General features: G+C 33.7%; 1 protein-coding gene across 2 annotated transcripts; it reads left to right on the forward strand.

The window, feature by feature from the left end:
• Positions 1-651: 651 nt before the first annotated feature.
• On the forward strand, positions 652-8,193 carry LOC101514977 (lysine-specific demethylase JMJ13). Of its 2 annotated transcripts, none has more exons than XM_004512431.4 (11): positions 652-1,282; positions 2,485-2,827; positions 3,827-3,983; positions 4,079-4,295; positions 4,470-4,523; positions 4,597-4,676; positions 4,790-5,067; positions 5,179-5,574; positions 6,417-6,832; positions 6,939-7,217; positions 7,391-8,193. In XM_004512431.4, exons 1-11 carry the CDS (start codon positions 1,280-1,282, stop codon positions 7,727-7,729), a joined length of 2,562 nt encoding a protein of 853 aa, XP_004512488.1. In that variant the 5' UTR covers positions 652-1,279; the 3' UTR covers positions 7,730-8,193. The 2 variants fall into 2 exon arrangements, with proteins under 2 accessions (XP_004512488.1, XP_004512487.1); XM_004512430.4 differs by having other exon boundaries at positions 656-1,282; positions 4,076-4,295.
• The last annotated feature ends 14,468 nt before the right edge of the window (positions 8,194-22,661 follow it).

The raw sequence follows: 22,661 nt of genomic DNA on the forward strand, positions 1-22,661 counted from the left end.
TGCCACGTATTTCTCCTGCTTACAACATACCGCCACGTGTCGGTCCCACCCTCTTTCTTGTAATTACCTTCCGTCACGCCTTGCGGTTGTTCACTTACTTTACGGATATCACTGTTAATGTGACTACCCGTTTAAAACCCGGAAATACCCTTCACGTCCGCGGTAACTCAACCAAACCGATTAAGGACAAAATAGTCCTTTTAATTCGATTGGCTTAACTAACTGGAAGGTAGGTGAGAGTTATCCTGTACAAGTCGGCAGTTCAACAGAAAAAGTACACATGCCTCTGAGGCTTTCTGATTCGAGGGAGTTTTAGTACTTTTGACGGTTTCAAGTAAACTTTACATAGAATCAACGGTTAGATGTCAAACTTGTCTATATATTCAACCCTAGTCTAATTGCACGTGATTGTTCCTTCTTTTGCTGCCATTTTCTTTTTCTCTGACCGATACAAAAGCCAGACTTCATCGATAACACCGCTTTTGAACTTTACCAAAATACCCTCCACGCCATCACATTAATTACCTGTGCTTTAATTCTGTACCCGCCAAATAAATACTCCTAACAGTAACGGTGAATTCCGTCATACAGTTTAAACGGAGTTTCCTAAAATTCGCGTTTACACTCAAAACGCGTTTTGCAATTTGGACGGCGTGTTTGTTTCGTTGAACCACCTAACAACCACCACTACTTCTCCTCAAAGTTTCTTTAATTTTTTTATTATTTTAACCAAACACAAAGTGAAAATAAAAATATAAATAAAAGCCCATTTATATTCGAGTTTTCAGAGCTAATAAAGCGATTAATTATTTAGGACTATAAAACTATAAATTATCCCATCCTTACCCTTTTTTCGGTTTTCTAAGCATTCGGTTTCTCTCTCTCCTCATCACTATTTCTCTCTGTTTTCTTTTCTCGCCGGAAAACAACTTCCGTCGCCGGGAAACCGCCTTTGCTTTTTTCGACGTTATTCCGCGCCATCGTAGGAAGCTCTTCACGGTCTTCCGATTGAAGCGCTTGCATTCTCTCCCAATTTTCCGTGGTTGCTCCTACCAGGCGTTGGATCTCTCTGTAACGCCGTATCAGCCTCGTATACGGCACCGTTCGAGAATGTGGAAAGCCTAGTCCTCTTTTAAGGCTAGCTTTTAATCTGCAACATTCAGGATCGTGATTTAGGGTTTGTCTCTGCGGTTTGGATTCGGCTTCGTGATTCTTTGCTTGCGATTCATTCTTCTAGTCATCGAAGACGGAGACATACAAGGAGCGATTGCGTGATGAAATGGTAGGTCAATCGCGTTTTGTTGAAGAAAAAAATTTTCTCGTGTTTTTGTTTCGTTTTGAATTCACGAATGCTTGAAATTCTCTATGAAATGCATCTTCCTTCTGTTTAACGTTCAGATCTCGGACATTGTTATACTTTCTTACGGTTTGGATGCGATTTCTCTTTATTCTGCTGGCCTGAATAATGATTTCTTCACATCACACTCGTAATTTTTTTTTATCTCGCCTCAATCGATTTCGTGTTAGACTGTTATATAATTCATGCTTTTTTGAAGGATTCTTGTGGTGCATTTTATGAGCGTTAATTATTTTTCGTAATTTGCAAAATCATCATAGCTCTTATCTGGATATTATTATTGAGAAAATATATTGAAAAAATTTGACCAGAGTAATTTTTTTTCCCTCTCCCTCCTTTGTTGAAGATGGAATAGGAATTCGGAATTTTAGTTTAATCAAGGATCATCAGTTTTCTGGGCCTATCTTTACTATTTTTTTTTTCTGGTTGAAATTTGTATGACCAATACTACTTTTTGGGTGATTAGGTTGTATGAGGTGGAAATAGTGATGTTGATAGGAGTAAACTATTCAAATTTCAGCGCATGCATTTGTTGAATGTTTTATTTCTATAGGATCATTTTTGGTTGACTATTTCCTTTGCGTTGTTGTGCTATATTCGAATGTTTTTTTTACTCTATTAGTGGTTACTTTTCCCGAGTGAATATGTTGGACTTTGAAGGCAGTTTTGACATAGCTGGTAAACGTTCCTAACTTGTTTTTTTTGGAACTGAGTACCCTAACCATCAAGTTATTGACTCAATGAAATAATGTCAAAGCACACAGCATCCATTTTGCCCTGGATTGCTTTGTATTTGTTTGAGTTCAATGTTTATTCTTTTCTCTGTTTGAAATGATCCTTTCCCAACTGGAATAAGCTAAAGCATCAGAAATTATGCTGTGTTGACATCTTTTTGGTTCTTTTCTTGAAGAATTACTGGGACAATGTTTTGCTTAATTTTTTGCATTCTAAGTTCCAATGGTGCAAACAAAATATATGCTTCAGTCTGTTCATTATTGGTTATATCTCTATTGAGTTTCAAATTACTGTAAATTTGTGACATGATTTTGTTTTCTTGTTTGCCTTAAAATTTGTCCTTGCATTTGAATACCTTCCAATCTGAGTGTGAAAGATGAATTCTCTAACAGGTGGAAGGAAGAGTTCGTTTATCTGAGGAAGCTAGAAATGGGTTAGAAATTTTGAAGCGTAAAAGGCTTCAGCGTGCAAAATCCGTCACTGCCACTCAGACTAGTGTTGCAAACATGATAAACAGAAGCGGAGGAGATGCTTTGAGAGGTTCAGCTTCATGTGGCCCGAGATTGCATGGTAATGCAGATATCTTTTTCAAGCGGAAGGTGGATAAGTTTGATACTAGTGATCTGGAATGGACAGAGAAAATTCCAGAGTGTCCTGTGTATTCTCCTACGAAGGAGGAATTTGAAGATCCTTTGATTTATTTGCAAAAGATAGCTCCAGAAGCTTCTAAATATGGTATGAAGTATGATCTATTAAATTTTTTATAAGTCCTTCCGTGTTCTCACGTTAGTAGTTTGTACTTATGTTATCATATTATTTAATTAGACAATTAGTAAACATATGCACAAGTTTACGCATTCTCATACTTTTGTCATTTCTTAAATATGGCTTTTGGGTGCATTGTGGTGAGGGTGTATTGATCGTTGTAAGAGATAAAATTATTAAATCATGAGAGTGTTCTATCACATAGGAGCTTTGATTAAAATAACTTCATGATTTTTACTAATATATAAGCTTTCATAAGCATACACACATTTATGGTAAAGTAGAGTGAATTTCTGAAAAAATTGGTAAGTGGAAGTTAATTTTAACATACATGAATGATGAAACTGATGTTTAAAAAACTCAGTTATTGCAAGATTCCTATTTCTTTGTTTCAATAAGTGCTTCTCAAGAAGTTTATTCAAATTGGCTCTTACTTTATTCGTGCATTAGTTTAATTAATTTTATTTATGGAACTGACCTTTTCAGGAGATTCATTATTTGCTGATGTAATTATGGTTTATGATGATCTCTATTGTGTGTTATTAAAATTTATGTGAGACTTAGCATTCATATTGTATCTTGAAATTTTTTCGGTTTAGAAAAAACTCAAACAAAAAGTCAATAGACTTACTGACATAGTATGGAGATTGTAGTTGTAGTTAAATGTTATAATGAGTTTTTTTCTCTATCTTGTCCTGCTGCATCAACTGTCAAAATACAATTATTGCATACATTTTCCTAGGTTTTAATTGGCCCATCTCTCCTGCATCTATTTGTGTTATTAATAAGAAGAGGATTACAATATTACCATTGATAATTTGGAATATTGGTAGTTGAAGTTTTAATGAAATGACAGTTTCCACCTGGCAAGATTATCATGTCCTTCCTTTAGGGAAATGATAGATGAAATCATTTGAGTGATAGTTGTGGCCTAACTTTTTTCATTTGAATCTTTTGGATAAATTCCAGGCATATGCAAGATTATTTCTCCGCTGAGTGCTTCTGTACCTGCTGGGGTTGTTTTAATGAAGGAGAAAGCAGGATTCAAGTTTACTACTAGAGTGCAGCCCCTTCGCCTTGCTGAATGGGATACTGAAGATAAAGTAACATTTTTTATGAGTGGAAGGTCAGTCCCTATTGTGTATGTTAATATTTGTGATTTGTAACTTCAATTACATTATTTACCACTTTTAATTAATACACTTGTAATTCAATTAGAAGTTATACATTCCGTGATTTTGAGAAAATGGCAAACAAGGTCTTTGCACGAAGATATTGCAGCGCAGGATGTCTTCCTGCGACTTACTTGGAAAAGGAGTTTTGGCATGAAGTTGGTTGTGGGAAAATGGAAACTGTTGAATATGCATGTGATGTTGATGGCAGTGCCTTTTCATCTTCTCCTACTGATCAGCTTGGGAACAGCAACTGGAATTTACAGGTGATAATTTTACTAGTATCCCTCTTTTATATTTGTCCTTTCCTTTGTTAACCCGTCTTTTATTTATTTATCTATAATTGGGGACAAAGTATTTTAACAAAATGACAGTTCTTGCTTTTCCTTTGTGGTGTTAGTTAACTTACTGAATACATCTTTTTCTCTCTATTATTTTAGAAGCTTTCTTGGTTGCCCAAATCAACTTTGCGGCTCTTGGAAACTTCAATTCCGGTATGACAATTTCTTATGTTGGTCAATGTCATTTATGTACTTTATATTTGTCTCATATTGGGCTATATTTCAGGGAGTGACAGAACCCATGCTATATATTGGAATGCTGTTTAGTATGTTTGCATGGCACGTGGAGGATCATTATTTGTACAGGTAAAATTAAATTAATTAGTTACACTAATAAATAGTGTGACTTTATCACAAGCAAATAATTCCTTCTTAAGTTGCATATTTAATGATATTGATATAGTATATGTTTATGGCAGCATTAATTATCAGCACTGTGGGGCGTCAAAAACATGGTATGGTATCCCTGGTCATGCAGCTTTGGAATTTGAAAGGGTGGTGAGAGAACATGTGTATACTACTGATATTTTGTCAAATGACGGGGAAGATGGAGCCTTTGATGTTCTCCTGGGCAAAACAACTCTATTTCCACCTAATATTTTGTTGGAGCATAAAGTCCCTGTCTACAAGGCTGTTCAAAAGCCCGGGGAGTTTGTAATAACATTCCCTAGAGCGTATCATGCAGGCTTCAGTCATGGTTAGATTTGCACTTTTCAATTTTTTTCTTCATGAATGACATGTTTTCCTGCTCCCCCAATCAGTTAGTGCATGTGAAATATTAATGTTAATATCTTAAATAAAATTATAGGTTTCAATTGCGGAGAAGCAGTGAATTTTGCACTCGGTGATTGGTTTCCTCTTGGAGCTATTGCGAGCAGGAGATATGCACTTCTGAACAGAGTCCCTTTACTTCCCCACGAAGAACTTCTTTGCAAAGAAGCAATGCTTCTTCATACATGCTTGGAACTTGAAGAACCGGACTTTCCGTCTTCAGACATTTTGTCTCATTATAGAACTAAGATATCTTTCATTAATTTGATGCGTTTCCAGCATTGTGCCCGTTGGTTACTAATGAAATCGAGGGCATGTATAAGTGTTTCTTCTCATTCGCATGGCACAATTCTCTGTAGCCTCTGCAAACGTGACTGTTACATAGCATATGTTGACTGCAGCTGTCAGATGCATCCTGTATGCCTACGTCATGGTAAGCGTTGCTCAATGCTATTTACTGAAACTGTGTTTCAATGCATACAAAATTACTTTTGGGAAAGTGAGCTTGGAAAGGTAACATTCTTATGTTTTGTACAAGTTGTAAAAATATATTCAAGGATATTATTGGTTCCTGTAACCGTAATACCCATGTTTTCTGAGAGTGTGTTTCAATGCATAGAAAATTACTTTTGGGAAAGTAAGCTTGGAAATGTAACATTCTTATGTTTGGTACAAGTTGTAAAAATATATTCAAGGATATTATTGGTTCCTGTAACTATAATACCGATGTTTTCTCCCGATGGTAATGCTACTTTTTTTAAAAACATACCAACTATAACTTCCCACTTCTACTTCATTCTACGACATGCTTTCAATGTTGAATTTTGTTTTTAAAATAAATAAACTGTTAAAAGCTTTCCTGGAAAATACTAGTATTCGATACTCTTACCAAACATGAATTACATCTGAGGAGAACATTTGTGATGATAGTAATCCTCCCAAGAATGTCATTTTTGGGAATCTGAGGATAACATATCTGGAACAAATTCCTCCTAATGTCATTATGATATTTGATTATGTTTGATTGTCACATGATTGTTTGTACCCACTTCCCCATTCCCATGCTTTGTGTAATATTATTTAGCATATCTCTGGTTGTCATGTCTATGATCAATTACTTTGTCATTATATTTCTGCAAAATAATAAGGTAACATTATCTTGATTCTAGATCATAGGATAACTGTGTCAAACAATGGATTTTTACTTGATTATCTTACATGCGTGTTTGATGATATCATATTCCCATTTTTAATGTCTACATTTTGAGATTTCAGATGTCAAATCTCTTGACTTCACCTGTGGGAGCAAACACACTCTTTATTTGAGAGAGGATATTGGCGATATGGAAGCTGCAGCCAAGATGTTTGAGAAGGAAGATAGGATATTGGATGAAATAAGCAATCAATCCAAAAGTGACCAAAATATGTATTCACATCCTTTGTCAGATATGTTTCAGAGAGCTGAAGCAAATGGGTACGAACCCTATTGTGAGCTTAAACTTGATTCTATCATAGAATTTTATACAACTCCAGAACAGTCAACAAATAATCAAGAGTCTGGTACACAAAGTCCAGTATTTTTCAGACATTGCTCTGAAAATCACAAACCAGAAGTGTCTGTGGTTTCCTTTTCTGCTGCATCCACCCTTTGTTCTCTTTCAGAACCTCTTGACTTCTCTGCTCCCAAAAATGTAAGTTATATGAATATGGTGCTTGAATATTGACAATTTGTTACTGCATATTGCTTGGGGATTTAGACAGCTATAATCAAATAAACTAACACTGTACATTCTTTAGGCCGAGGGGCAGACTAACTTGAAAAAGGGCAGTATTGATTTTGAAGAGCTTGGTGAAAGAATATCCAACAGTGGATGCAAATCTTCACTCTCCCCTGCTCCGAATCACGGAAGCTCGGCTAAACTGCATGGTGATCTTCAGAGACCTGACATGAAGCCCTTAGTGGATAACGAGAGTGATGATTCTGATTCTGGGATATTTAGGGTAAAGCGTCCTTCCTCTCTGAAAGCTGAGAAAAGAAACGCAAAGGCTATGTCTTTGAGGCGTTCTGAACAACAGGTGTGTAAAATGATCTGATTGATGATTTAACCAAGTTCATCATGTAGTATATCTGCTGGATATTCTGTTACTCTGTCTCTAGCTATTCTTATCACATTTCCAATATTTTCCATCTTATCTAAATTGACTATCTAATTTTGCTCTATGGTGATGTTTTTGATCTATATGAGCAGCGACTTAAACGATTGCAGAAAGTCCTTCCTGAAGGCAAAAGCGGGCAACAAATGGGTTACAGAACCAGTGAGTCAAGTTACAAATATAATCCTGTTAATCATAAAGTTGATATGCAAATATCCTCAAAGGACAGATTGGTAAGGGGAAATGGAACTCCCATTTCTGTAACATATAGAAAGTCGGGTAATGAGGAAATTAGTATGCATATGCAGCGAGATCACCACCGGAGAGAGAGGTTGCAGCAAACTTATAGGGAAGCACCTTCCATTGAGATTGGGCCAAAGCGCCTTAAAGTCCGAGGCCCTTCGTATTTGGGCATAGAGAGCAGGTTGAATTGAAGTTTCAAGTTTGACTATGCTAACTTCATTTAGCTAACAGGCTTTCTAACAACACAAAATCCAAATGATTGATTTTGGAAGCAGCTGCAAGGTATTAACCAAATAGGATAAGAATTTACATTCTTTGTGCAGGGAGGCCCTAACATTTGGGCAATCTGCACGGGTGGTGATCCTTTGGGTTCTCTCTGGCCTGGGTGTTTTTCCTACTTCGCTGGGTGAACCTGCAGACACTAGAAAGTTAGGAATTGAGATAGTGGCCCGTTATGTCTATGTACATTTGTTTTCTTTTCATCAGTCTTTTTAGGTCGTGATAGGAACATGGTCCCTCCATTGTTTTCTCATTAAAAAATTGCTGTCAGCTGCTTCCGCTTTCGATGTTAATTCATTCTTTTTGTAGAAATAGGTACAAGTGTACCTAGAACTACATGAATAAAATTTCAAAGAAATTTCTTATTTTCTCTCAATATCATTTTATACATAATTTGTTAAGCCGATCATATTTAGTGGCAACGACATTTCAACGCTAGTAATTGTAATGTTTTTGCACATTTACTTGTGTCATTCTTTCTTGAGAAAAAAAGGATCCGTACGTCTCTTAATATTCTATTTTTTACTTCTAATTGATGTACTATTGTTTAATAAATTAATTCAGATGCACCAATGTAATAAAAAATGTTCAAGTGATATGTTTGTTTGAAGCATTTCAAGGATTTTCTTATGTTTTGCCCTTTTTGCTTTTTCAAAATTTGAACAGTTTTTTTAATTTCAAGCAATATGAATCTGGTTATATATCTGAAAAAATGGAGAATATTACTACGATTACTGTGATTAATATGATTTGATTGTATATGTTACTTAAACACAGGTTTCCTTTATGATGGTTATAAATAAATTATTTTCAACATATCTAGTTGCTGTATTTTGTTTTCAAGTGGTTGCAAATTTGATTATGCATTTATATTTCCAATTTATATTCTCTTATTATTATATCGATGCTCTATTAAGACTCTTCATATATATATTCAACATATAATAATCTATATCTGAGAATTAGTTACAGCATTGTTGCTATATATTGACACGATTGTACTAGTTATTAATTGCAAACCTTCACTACAATATCTACTCTGGTAAGAAGAGTCGATACGCTAAGAAAAACAAATGCAGTGAGATCTAACATTGAATGTAGATATTTACGCAACTAGTACTATCACTTTTCTTCTAAATAAAAAAAACCATATGAAACTATTTCATTAATGATCATAGTGTAATAATACTGAAATATAGCTACAGTTTTGTCAAGAGTTTGAATTTTCACTCTTATGTATAGAGAAAGTTTAGTTGGTAGCAGATAATTCATAGTGACTAAGAGTATTTATTATTCATATTCCTACATTAGTATCCATATCCCCATATTTTCTCGTACTAGACAAAATTACACTGTTCAAACTCCAAAAGATAAGCATAGAAAGCCAAACTCACTATGGAAGAGAAATAAAACACTTATGACTATGGGTGTAAATAACCTAGTTAGGTGAATTACATTTGAAAGTTTTTTCGTTGTTGTCAAGAAGTTATTTATTTTTGTTTTATCCATTTTAAAAATATAAAAATTTAGAGATTTTGGGTTTAAACTCTATTTGTAGATTATCCTATAATATTAAATTAAATTGTTATTAAATCTAAGTAGTTTAACTCAACACAAACTAAAAAAAATGTACATTAATGTGAAAAAAGTATTAAAGAGTTAAACAAGCTAATTTCAAACTTTACTATTTATAAACAAGACAAATCCACACTTTTGGTTACTCACTTAATAAATAGCTAAGCCTATGCCACCCATTTTTTTACATGTTAATCTTAAAATTTAAGGGTATGTTTGACAGTCAAGGTAAGAGAGATATAGAAAGATATACTACATATTTTGTTTCAATTTTGTGTTTGATGAACTAAAATCTTATATCATACGTTAATCCTATCACTGTATCATATCTTGCTCTCTAATTAAATTGTTATCTTGGAGGCTATGTTAAAAGACTTTGATGGACTATTTATATATATTTTTTCTGAGATTATAAATTTAGTTCCTATGTTTTTTCTAAAAGACAAGAATGGGTTTTTACTTAAAACTATTGCATTAATGAGTTTTCAATAAAAAAAAGACTGGGCTTTTGTATAGAGGTTGCAAACAAATTGCAACATTGCGGGCTGTGGGTTGTACTCAATAGCGGCCCAAAATTCAAATGGATCGTTTAGTTAGGAAAAATTTACCCTGTACCCCCACAATTTGCCTTGTACCTCCAAAAAAATTCGAAAATGCCAAAACTATCCTCAATTTTTTTTTTTTTTTTACTATTTCAAAGAAAGTAAAGGTAAATGTTTTTCCCACCATTTTGTCATTCACCCTGCCGTAAAAAAGATTTTCGGTAGGCTTCAGTTTTTCGGCAACTACTGGAGTACTTGTAACAAGATTTCCGGTACAAAGTAAACTTCCGGAAATGTTAAAACTCAGTTTTCCGGTACAGAAGGGAAAAATTGTGTACCGGAAAACTTAATTGACAAGTATTCCAGTACAGTAGTAGATTCCAGAAAACTTCATTTCTAAGTTTTCCGGTATAGACCAATTTTTTTAAATTTTTTTTAAAGTTTTTTAAATGTTAACAGATATGGATAATCCACTACTATTAATGAAAAAAACATGAATCGATACTACAAATATTTTTGACACAGATCAGGTATGAATAAATATATTTAATATTAATATTATGAAAATATATTTTTTGTGATTAATTATAATTATTTTATTTCAGATATTTGATTCAAGGGATACTGTTGTAAAATGGGCAAAAGAAATTGGTATAAAATATAAAGTTACTGTTATTATCAGAAGATAAGATATAGACACTACAAGAAAAACTGTTATTACCTACGGCAAATTTTATCTTTACCCACGGACTATCCATAGGTAACGTAAATTTACCTACGGATTACCCACGGACACGAGTTCGTAGCTAAATCGCTCGTAGGAAAATATTTACCGACGGACAAGCTGTGGGACACACTTACCTAGGGATTTTCCGTGGGTAATATGACCCACTGAGTCTCTGTGGGTAACGTTACCCATAGATTTGCCGTAGGTAAAATAGTAGATAATTATCGACGGAAAAGTCATAGGTTACGTTGCCCACGGATCATCCGTGACAAGTCTACTATTTTATATTTAATATTGATAATTTTATCCATGAATTGTCCGTGGGTAATGAAAAAATGATTTTAATTCTATTTTTGTTTTTTTACGGTTTCCTGTATTTTTTAATATATATTAAAAATTAATTGTAAGCATATTAAACATCATTGTCAAAACAAAGTGAAATATTATGTAAATAAGTTTCTCCCATCCAAGTTTCAAAATACACAACCAAAATACACATTGTCACTACTACAACTTGCACTACCACTACACATAACTATAAGTTTCAAAATACACATAATCAAAATACAAATTGTCACTACCATAAGTTTCAAAGTACTACTATACGAAACTAACAATGAAATAAGTACTACTCATCGTCGTCATCATCGTTAGACTCATCCTCGTCATAATCTGGATGACGACGACGACGTGATGACTCAGATTGTATGGAAGCAGCACTTTTTGCCAATGTTGCTAGCTGTATCTGGAGTCTTTAGTGGCGTTGATCATCCTCTTGTCGACGTTGCTCTGCTTTCCTTAGCTCCTCCCGCGCCTCTCAGCTCCTCTCGCGCCTCTCGTGCCTCGTGTTCTGCCGCTTTTGCTCGCTCCTCAAATGCTGCTATCTGTGCAGCTATCTCGGCTTGCAATCTTTTCATAACATCCGTGTAAAGCCATTTCAACCACTCACCAACAAATCTGAAAGCATATGCAGAGGCTAGTAATGGGAAGAGCCTAGCTTGTTGTGTTTTATAATCTATCACCTGAAAGGAATCAAAAAACAGATAGCAGAGACTGAGGCACACTTATAGAATAGATATAAGAGATATAGTTGGAAATCATTGACAGGAAAAACACATATCAACCTAGCATCTCATTGCTCTTCAACTTTTATGCTGACAATGTTGCAAATCAAGCCACACCAATTGTTATTTTGACCGGTTAAAATATCTAAATAGACTTTTAAATATCATAAAGTTTCATGTCCAAGAATAGTATGAAACTTGTCCACCTTCATGTTACAAACAGCATATGTTGGATAGAAATACTAGAAATAATCACCTTAATTATGAGTTCGTGTTTGGTTTAGTTTTTTTTAATAGAAATAATCACCTTAATTATGTTAAAATATATTTGCAATTCTTCCACGCAAAAATTATTTTTTCCAATAACATAAGCTTAACCCAGACATGCAGCAAATCAGTAGCAACATCACATTAAGCAAACTGGTCCATTTTCAATTTGTATCCTGTAAGTTTGGGGTTCAGTCCTTTTGTATTACAGTTCACAAATTCTTTTTATTTAAAAGAAAAACCAAGGAGTGTCTCTTAATAAAATAAGACTGCTCCAGCAACAACCAATACTGTGCATTGACAAAGGGATTGTACTAATTACCTGTGTTTCAAGACCTCCATTATTTGCCCCAAACTGTCTTCGAACAGCACTATACCTTGTAGCAATGCAAACAGCTCTCGACAAAGCAGTTGACGCATCAGATACAATTGTCTGTCTCACATATACCATAGTACCGTAAACTAATTGTCTCGGGACATTGGATTGTACATGTTTTCCTTCCCTTGTAATTTGTGAAACCCTGATAGTGTTAAAGAAAAAAAGTCATACTCAGTATATAATGGACATATACGGATAAGCACAGTGGCGATTTAAAATGCATGAAAATAAAGTCAGTTTATCATATCCTTGTGATGGATCCATCCTTTCAACCCATAACTTATCTAAATGAGATATTACCTTTACCAACCCACTATTTAAACCCCAATGTTATTGTTATTACTTTTTATGAATGAAAGGAAATAGACATTTACTGCAGATCATGCATGAATTTGCCTCAGTTGAAGGCAGCACGCAGTTTAAATGGAATGAGCAGATAGTATTATTTAACATACAGGTCTGATTGGAATAGCTTTAAAAGCATTAGCACTGCAGTAAACTATGGTTTCTTCTCCAATAATAAGCACACCACAAAGAGGTGGGGGAACTGGTATCAATCTATTTTAGTGTCACTATCAACCTATTTTCATTTCCACAAAAGCCCTAAAGTCCAAAACAATGTTTCTTTCTTTTCACAATTTACACTCTTCCCTTTTCTCTATTTGATCAACCACTCAGATTGAGTCATACGAACTCAGTTGCTTCCCTTTTTCCGGTAATAAAATCTGTCATATTCCTAAATATCAGAATGAAACATTTTTCATAGAGAGGCAACCAGAATAGAGAGGCAGCCAGAATCAAGCATCTTTCACAGGTATCTTTACTTATGAGTTATATATATATATATTTATGTCCATTCATTCTATTCTATTCTATTTTTCCAGGCATGTATTCAGCAACTTGAATCAAGCAGGATTAGGCTTAATCAGATGGAACAAGAACTAACACATGCTAGAAATCAAGTAACAAAAAATAACAATAAAAACTTGTTTTATCACACTAGTATTAATACACACTTTTATTTGTGTAACTGTGCAATGCACATACTACTTTTGGATATATCTTGATCTATATATAAACTAATTGGATATATCACAAACACAAGAGAGAGTCCTTAAACAACTTCTAATTCAACCACGTTTTCTGATATTTAACTCTTTTCGCTTCCAATCCAACTAGATCCTATAGATTTCTTATCTCAAAAATTTCAATGCAGAATCCACTATATTTATCATGAGTTTTGTTATGGCCATACTCAACCTTGACAAACTTGGAAAATGAGGTTCTGCTTCTGATTGCAATTTTCAATTGGTTTTGTTTAGGAGGCATGTTCCAGCCCTTTGGATCTCTGTCCAAATTCCCAGGCCAGCGTACACCTTTGAGACATTTTCTTATCCAACTAGATCCTGGCAGTTTCTTTACATTTCTTATCTCCATTAGTTCTCTCAGACTCACCATTAGTTCTCAGATTCAGTAGTTAACTCACATAACAACTAGATGTAAATAAACAATGAAACTGAACACAATACCTAATATCAAGATGTAAATATACAATAAAAATGCAAGAGTTAAACATGAACACAATACCTAACTATCCTAATTGAACATGAACACCAACCAAGTAACAGACATTGGTTCGAGAAAGAAGCAGCCATTGTACTCTATAGTTAGGGTTTTCAATACAAATTGGGGTTTTTCAAATAGACTCCATCTCAGTAAAAATTGATTTCAGAAAATGAAAAGATATTAAAGGAAGATAACTTACCTTAAGAGATAGCGATCATCACGGCGGAGCGAAGCAGGGATGCGGAGGGTTCGGACAAGAAGTAGGGTTCGGACAAGAAGAAGGGAAGCAGCTCGAACGACAAACCCAGCTCCCTAACCTAATGCGGCACCGGGTTCGAACAAGAAGAAGGGAAGAAGGGCTTAGGGTTCATACAATTTCTGGGTATTGGTTTACCTTATACAATTTCTGGGTATTGATTTACCTTATGGAAAGAGAAAGTTGATACCTTTAAGAAATGGGGTTGGTCTGATCCAGAAGTTCTTATGGAAGAAGAGTTAACATCCATTGATAAAACTAATTTAGTGATGACCTTTTGGGTCAATCAGTTTGGGGACTTTTTTTTAAAAAAATCTTTCTTAATTTTTTTTAAAAAGAAGACATTACCTACGGATAAGTTGTAGTAAATATAATATGAAAATTTTTGGCAAAATTTAAGTTAGGATTGTATTTTTTTTTCATTACCCACGGATATTTTAATTTTACTTACGGAATTACCGTGGTAGTTAATTTTAAAAAAAAAAATTATTTTATATAGCAATACACACGGGTTTTCCGTAGATAACAATTAATTTACCCACGGATTACCATCTGTGGCTAATTTTCCGTAGGTATACAAATATTTTCTTGTAGTGAGAGACGGGTGAGAAAGGACGGAGAAATAAATTAATATTAGGTTGTGACAAAGGGAGAAAATACAAGTGTGCTGCTAGTTCTATTCGAAGTTCAACAAAAAAATGTGATTGTCCTTTCAAGCTTAGATCAAAACCATTAAAAGATGGTTCAGGATGGATAGTTAAAGTAATTTGTGGAATTCACAACCATGAATTACCTGATACTTTGGAGGGGCATGCATATGTTGGACGCTTAGATGAAGAAGAAAGAAATCATGTTCATGAATTAACAAAATATAATGTTGCACCGAGACATATATTACTCTCATTGTAAGACCGAGATAAGAGTAATGTTACTAAGATCTCACAAATATATAAACAGAGAAGTATCATTCGATTGCACATGAGAGGTAATAGAACAGAGATGCAACATTTATTCAAGTTAATTGAAGATGCAAAATATGTGTGCTGGAATAGAAAGCGTGAAAACTCCGATGTTATGAGAGATATTTTTTGGGCACATCCAGATTCAGTGAAGTTGTTGAATTTGTTTCCGAGTGTGTTGATTATGGACAATACCTACAAAACCAATAAATACAGAATGCCATTACTTGGAATTGTTGGTATGACATCAACAGAGAAGACATTTGTAGTTGAATTTGCTTATTTGGAATGTGAGCGGGAAGAAAACTTTTGTTGGGCATTAGAGAGACTAAAAAATTTGTTTGTTACACAAAATAAATTCCCTCAAGTAATTGTGACAGACAAAGATCTTGCGTTAATGAATGCAGTTGGCATTGTGTTTCCACATGCTGTTAATTTACTTTGTCGATTTCTATCGAAAAAAATGTTGGAGCAAAATGCAAGCAATATGTCTTAAAGGATAAACAAGAGTCAATATTGAATATGTGGAAAAACATTATGTGTTGTAGTGATGAAAAAGAGTATATGATGCGCTTGCATATGTTTGAGCAATCATGTGTTGATACTAAAGTGTTTGTTGATTATGTCAAAGAAACTTGGTTGACTCCACATAAGGAAAGATTTGTTGAAGCATGGACAAATAAAGTGATGCATTTGGGAAACACAACGACTAACAGGTATTTAATATAATTTTATTATATATTGTTGAATTGTATTATATTTTCTAATGTATCTGTAAAATTTTATTATAGGGTTGAGTCAACTCACTGGAAACTGAAGTTAATGTTAGAAAATAGCATGAGTGATTTGTGTAAATGTTGGGAGGCTATGAACAACATGATAAAGTTGCAACATAAAAGAATTAACGCCTCGTTTCAAAAAAGTTTTTATGATGAATAACATGAGCACATAAATCCATTTTATCAGAGATTGAATACATTTGTATCAACAGAAGCTCAAAGACGTATTGATGAAGAATACGACAAAGATGAGTGGGTGGGTACTGACAAATCTATATTTGGGTGTTCTTTCAGAAGGACATACAGATTACCTTGTGCTTGTGAATTGGGACAATATAAATTAATGGGTGAACCAATTCCTCTAGATTCTGTGCATATTCAATGGAGAAAATTAAGCATGGAATGTGAACTCACTCAAGACACAGAAGATGGATCAGAGTTGGATATGTCTACTAAGATGAATGCCTTATGGAAATGCTTTCGATCACTTGATGTTATTGGGAAACGAGTGTTGAAGAGTAAAGTGCGTGAACTTGCTTTTCCAAGTATAAGTTGAATGTGTCCACCACCTGAAAAAGTCAAAACCAAAGGAAGAGTGAAGAAGAGTAAGGGTATGAAGCCGAATGGATATGATGTATATCGAGACCCTTCTTACTTTGAGCATGTTAATGCAACATATTGTGAAGATATTGGTTCCCAACCCTCTCAGTCATCAAAGAAGAGACAAGTCTCTCAATCAAAGAAACACCCCTCTCAGTCATCTCATTCTTCAAAAAATTTGTTATGGAGACAATTTCCTGATATTATTCAGCCATACATTGATGACATATTTGACGTGACAGTGGATGTAAATTGTGGTTTTCGCGCTATTGCATTATTGATTGGTTTCGGTGAAGAGTGTTGGTCTTTGGTCCGCAAGAGATTGGATCAAGAGATTGTTTCTCATGTAACTCCATCACAGGACACATTAAAGAAGTAAGAGATTCGTTGATGATATCCGGCTTAGGTGTTCAACCCATGGATAAATGGTTGTCCATACCTGATATGGGTTACGTGATAGCGACAACATATAATATTATTCTTGTCACGTTCGGTCTGACATTTTCAATGACTTTCTTTCCTATGAGGGGTTCACATTCCGGATCGACAAAAAATGATCGCATTTGTTGTATTGGTTTTGTTAATGGAAATCACTGGGTTCCGGTAATTATTTTCTTATACTTTTTTAAATTTTATTCTGGTAATTTTTGTCTTATATTTTGTTAATTTATTTAATTTTTGCAGTTAAAAATGAAAGATGGATTTTCAATGCCAGACATTGCACCATGTTGGAAGCAATATCGCACCAATAAAACAACTTCTTGGACAATAGCATACACATGACGTCTACAACACTGAGGGTATTTATTAGGCCGATTGTCACGTGTTACCCAAAATCCACCTACGGAACCCGTAGATGCAATGTCTTTAGATGAACCTTAATGTTTTAAAATTGATACAAAATCACTTTAATGTAACCAACATTTCAATTGTTATGAATTAATTTTAGTTTTTTGTCATGCATTTTAGTAATTGATTTTATCTTGTATTTATTTCATAAAGTAACCGACATAACAATAATTAATAATTAATAAAGTAACCAGCATAACAATAATTAATAATTAATAAAGTAACCGACATGACAATAATTAATAATTAATAAAGTAACCGAAATAACAATAATTAATAAAATAACTAACATAAAGTGTTCATAAAATAACCGACATAACAATAGTTCATCAAAAGTGTTCATAAAATAACCGACATAACAATAGTTCATCAAAAGTGTTACTACTAACTAGTGTTACTACGTGATAAATACAAAGCTTTATAAAAGTGAATATACAACTCATCATCTGGACTAGCTTGATGTTGACTCAACCCATGTTGTATAAGATCACCGATATGCTGTAAGATAGGTGACAGCTGTGAACTAGAAGCATCTGCACTGGTGGGCGGTACACTATAACGTGGTACCTGAGGTACACCATCTGGTCGCACCAGCAGTGGATGAGACACCTGATAGAACCACTCCAAATATCCATTTTCACACTCAGATGGATATGTAGCTGGACGAAGCTTGTGAAATAGCTCTGTCACTGACGTCACATATCCCAACCATTCCACATCTACATCAAATAATCTAGCAGGATCTAGAAGTGGCGGTGAAGGAATATATTGGATATATCCAAATTGTCTCAAATACCTCTCTGGTAGATATTACACTACAGTGCTGAATAATCGGATGTGGCCAGTATAAAGCGTGATATCATCAAAAGGAATGATACCCCTATGATTCTCCCATGGTCTCCATATAACATCTGCAGGTGTCAATGCATCAATAATACTTCTGCATTCATCGACCTTATGCTTGCCTTGTTTGTAGCACCATCTATTCATTCGGGCAAAATATTCCACGTCAGCACCCTGATCACCTCTATTACAAATATTCGGAAAATATTCGTAAATCCAGCACTGTTACAAATAAAAATATTAAATAATTAATACTAATAATTAAATATAACATAAATAAGTTAAATTAATAAATTAATGCTAACAATTAAATATGACATAAATAAATTAAATAAATAATTAATACTAAAATATAATTGATACCTGAAGCAGCGTCATATATCCACCTAGCTGTTTGGTGTCATAATAGCAGGCATCTGAGAGGTAGTCATAAAGCACCACTAGTGCAGCAGTACCCCATGCATATTTATCTGTACCGTCTAAATATTTGAATAAAGGAAGGTACTTCGCATCAACTAGAGTATGACTCTTATCAACGAAAATAGTACTCCCGACTAAATTCAACATATATGCCCTAGCAGCACAGTCAAACCTCTCTGCTGCACACTGCCTTATGAAGACCTCCTTCAACCAATCCAGTCTATAGTGCGTACCTCTAGTCTTTTTGGTCTCCTCCCAGATCTCTTATGTGGTCACTCCTAATAGATGGACGGCAAGATTACATGCCGTTACTCTATCTACATCGGGTGGACTGTAGAACTCACCCCTAATAGGCAGTCTGAGAAGATTGACAACATCATCCAAAGTAATCGTCATTTCACCAAATGGCATGTGAAATGACGATGTCTCAGAATGCCATCTTTCAACAAACGCAGATATCAAGTTGTTGTCGATCATCTTCAAACTACCCCGTTGTAATGGGTCTAGACCTGACAAATTCACCCAATTCTCTTTGGGTCGCGGAAGTACCAGCGGAGTAAATTGTTGCATTTTCTTCCCATGCGCAACAATTTTCAGCAATGGTCGCTCTTGTATACAAAAAAGTTATATGACATTAAAATTAAATTTAGACAACAAATATTAATTAATTTAAATATTTTTAATGCATTATAAGTAATAATTAATTTAATATACCTCACCAAACCATAGTCTAGCTGAAACATGATAACGGTATTGTGTAAGGGCAGACAAATCATAAGGTCCTCTAGGATACTGTGTCAGCTCACCAGGTCCCTCAGCTCCATCATGTTCCTCCTCCATATGCTCCCTCATGAGCAGGTGCAGCCTCCTCCTGCTCATGTACATCCACCTGCTCGTGCATCATATGCTCATGTACATCCACCTGCCCATGCACCACATATTCCTCATGCACTATAGAAGGCTCCCCCTGATCATGATGTCCCTCATCGTCGTCTTCAATAATCATATATCTTCTTCTCCTTGAAGCTGTCGGTCGAATCCTCTCTGGGGGATTCATCGGAGTCGATGTAGAAGTCTCAGTGTCCCGTGTAATTCGTATGATTTTGTCGTCTCTTCCTCGTGCACCCACTGAAAAATTAAAATATTAAAAGAAATAAATCACAATAACTTATAAAATTATAATTAATTAAATTAAAAAAAATATATACGTAACTTCTGAAAAACTTGATGCTCAAGTTCTCCGGTAACTACCGGAAATGTTGGCCATCAAGTTTTCCGGAACACTCTTCTATACCAGATAACTTAAAAAAATATTTTCTGGAACACTCTTCTGTACCGGAAAACTTCATACAAGATTTCCAGTAATAGCTTATGTACCGGCAAACATTAAAACAAGGTTTCCAGAGTACAACTTTTGTACCGAAAAACTTGTTTTTCAACTTCTCCGAAAATTTGGAAAAAAAACTTACTCTCAGTTCCGAAAATGTAACAATGTTAATTTTGTGAGGTTTTATTATTTATACAAGGGCAAAATAGTCATTTCATTTTTAATTTGGGGGTATAAGTATAATAAAGAGGGTACAAGGGAAATTTTTCTTTAGTTAGTTATCAAGAGATGGTGATGGCTCATCAATCTCTCAAATTTGTTTGTTTTTTTATTGGATTATAATTTTCAATAATGTAAAATACATTACTGGTAATTACTCAGTAGCGTACCAAATGAAGTTTTTTAGTTATTAAAAAATTACAGTTAATTACAACTAAAGTTGAGAGTTTTTTCTTCCACCATCAATGTCTTTTAGATTAGATTGATCAATTTATAAATGTATTTTTGAGACTTTTGAAAATATAAGAGTAAGAATATATTTGTTGGTTCAATTCCTATACTTGTACTCGATTACACCAATAAAAGTTTAATTTTTTCTGATACAAAAAGTATAATGAATATCTTCAATAACTTTTCAGGTTATCTCTTTATTTGGATAATTTTTCTGTTTTTATCAATATTTGGATACTTATTTCTAATTTACATTCTACAGTACATTATTTATTTATTTATTTATTTTTTATTTAGACTTCAATTTCTCATTTAAAGAGTTAAAATTTTCTTGGCTTTGATCGTATGACTTATCCAACTACTATCCTAATCCCAAACTCTTCTTTTAAATATGGTGGAAAACATAAAATTTAACCCCCCCTTTTCACAATAAATAGCTTTATTATTCTCATTCATTGGTTAATTTATTTATGTTCTCGAGATCTAAATTATCATAGCTATCCAAACCAACAAGGTTTGTCGTTAAGGACTTAAATTTGTTACAAATGCAACACGAATGAAGAATGATTCATCGCTATTTCTTAACCTATCTTGGCTTAATCAGTTTCATCCATAGCCACATTTTTGATTTCGTTTTCATCATATTCCTTTTTTATCTAATAGTATTAAAAAGATTTATTTCAATAATGCAATGAATTGGCTCTCTTTAATTTCTCCAATCACCCTCTTTCTTTAATTTCTCTCCCATTGAATGCTTTTATTTTTATCATAGTAATAAAAATAATAAGAAGAATTATGAAACAATAAAGTGTAATAAACTTATTACTATTTTAAAGTAATACTATTTTAGAGTGGAGACAAATATGAATTTCAATTAAAATGTGTAGAGCCTAAACTTTTAGAAATCAAACCTCTCAAATTGCTAACTCATCCTTAATAATATATAATATTCTCTTCGATTTTAAATATAAGAGAAAATGAATCAACAAAAGTTGATTTGTTCAGTCTAAATTTTAAATAAAATATATTAAATTTTGTTAATTTAAATTTCTCTTATATTCAAGATTAAACAAAATATTATTATGAAGCTATTATTCCTAGCAAATATATTTACTACAATATCTAGAAGGAACCTTTATGCATGGTTGTGTACCTTGACTTCCTTGACAAAGCTACCACAATTTTCTAGTTTGATTGAAACACTAAAAAACTTTGTAGGGGCCCATCCATCTCTCTCCCACAATCATGTACACCTTTTCTTAAAGAGAATATAAATGTGTGAATGATGGAAAGTGAAGAAAGAAAAAAAAATGTAAGATTAAGACAGGGAACAAAGCCAAAATTTATGTTAATGGGTTCTTGTCAAAATCTCGCACATTATCTTTTACTCTATAGTCTAAACTAGATATGTAGGGAACCTTATCATCCATTGCTCCTTAATTTGTTAGAAAACATTTATTCAAAATATTCCTTCTTTTACTTTTAATTATTTTTTTCTTGTGGAGTATTCAAATTGGGATATATACTATACAACTATATTGGGTTGTAGGTAGGACTCAATTGGAAAAAAAGAAACCTTTACTACTTTTGTAAGTCTTTAATGTGTGGGGTTCAATTAAAAGAAAATTCTAATTTGATGGGTTATGATCTATTTCCAAAGGCATAATATTATTTATTTTTTATATTAAAAAAAAAAAAGCTACACCCAAAATGATTTAATTAGATTTCACAAGAATATTATTGAAATCATCCATTAGATGTATAAAAAATATAATTGATTTTTATAAAAGAAAAGGATATATATGATTCAGATTTTATCCCATGTGTCTGAAAAGGTTGTCTAATTAGTATTCTCATTCTCATTAAAAGAAATTCTCTCTGTTTGTTTCGTGGATGAAACACTACTGGGAAATTAATCTGAATGGTTGGTTGCAATATATTCCTAACAATATATACTACCTGCATGTAAAACCTCTTCTTTTCATACAAAATGCATCTCCACTAATTTGTTGATATAAGTAGCAAATTAGTAATTTCTATAATGAGTGGTAGTCTTATAGTTTGTGACAATCAATAATTCATGCACTAATATTTTTTATATGGCTGGAATCTACCCTTTTTTTATAGGCAAAGTAAAATTAAAATAATCAGGACATAAAGGATATTCTAATCCTAAATTATTGATGTATCAATTAAGTTAAAAGTTTTATATTCGATGGAAAAGTGAACATTAAACAATAT

This window comes from Cicer arietinum, chromosome 8 (genome assembly GCF_000331145.2).
Source record: "Cicer arietinum cultivar CDC Frontier isolate Library 1 chromosome 8, Cicar.CDCFrontier_v2.0, whole genome shotgun sequence".
Lineage (NCBI taxonomy): Eukaryota > Viridiplantae > Streptophyta > Magnoliopsida > Fabales > Fabaceae > Cicer > Cicer arietinum.

Excerpts from the sequence above, each read along its gene's own strand:
- LOC101514977 (XM_004512430.4), top strand. Across the intron at positions 3,984-4,075 it reads ACATTTTTTATGAGTGGAAG|AAGTTATACATTCCGTGATT; the intron begins GTCAGTCCCTAT and ends TAATTCAATTAG. Across the intron at positions 5,068-5,178 it reads TCATGCAGGCTTCAGTCATG|GTTTCAATTGCGGAGAAGCA; the intron begins GTTAGATTTGCA and ends ATAAAATTATAG.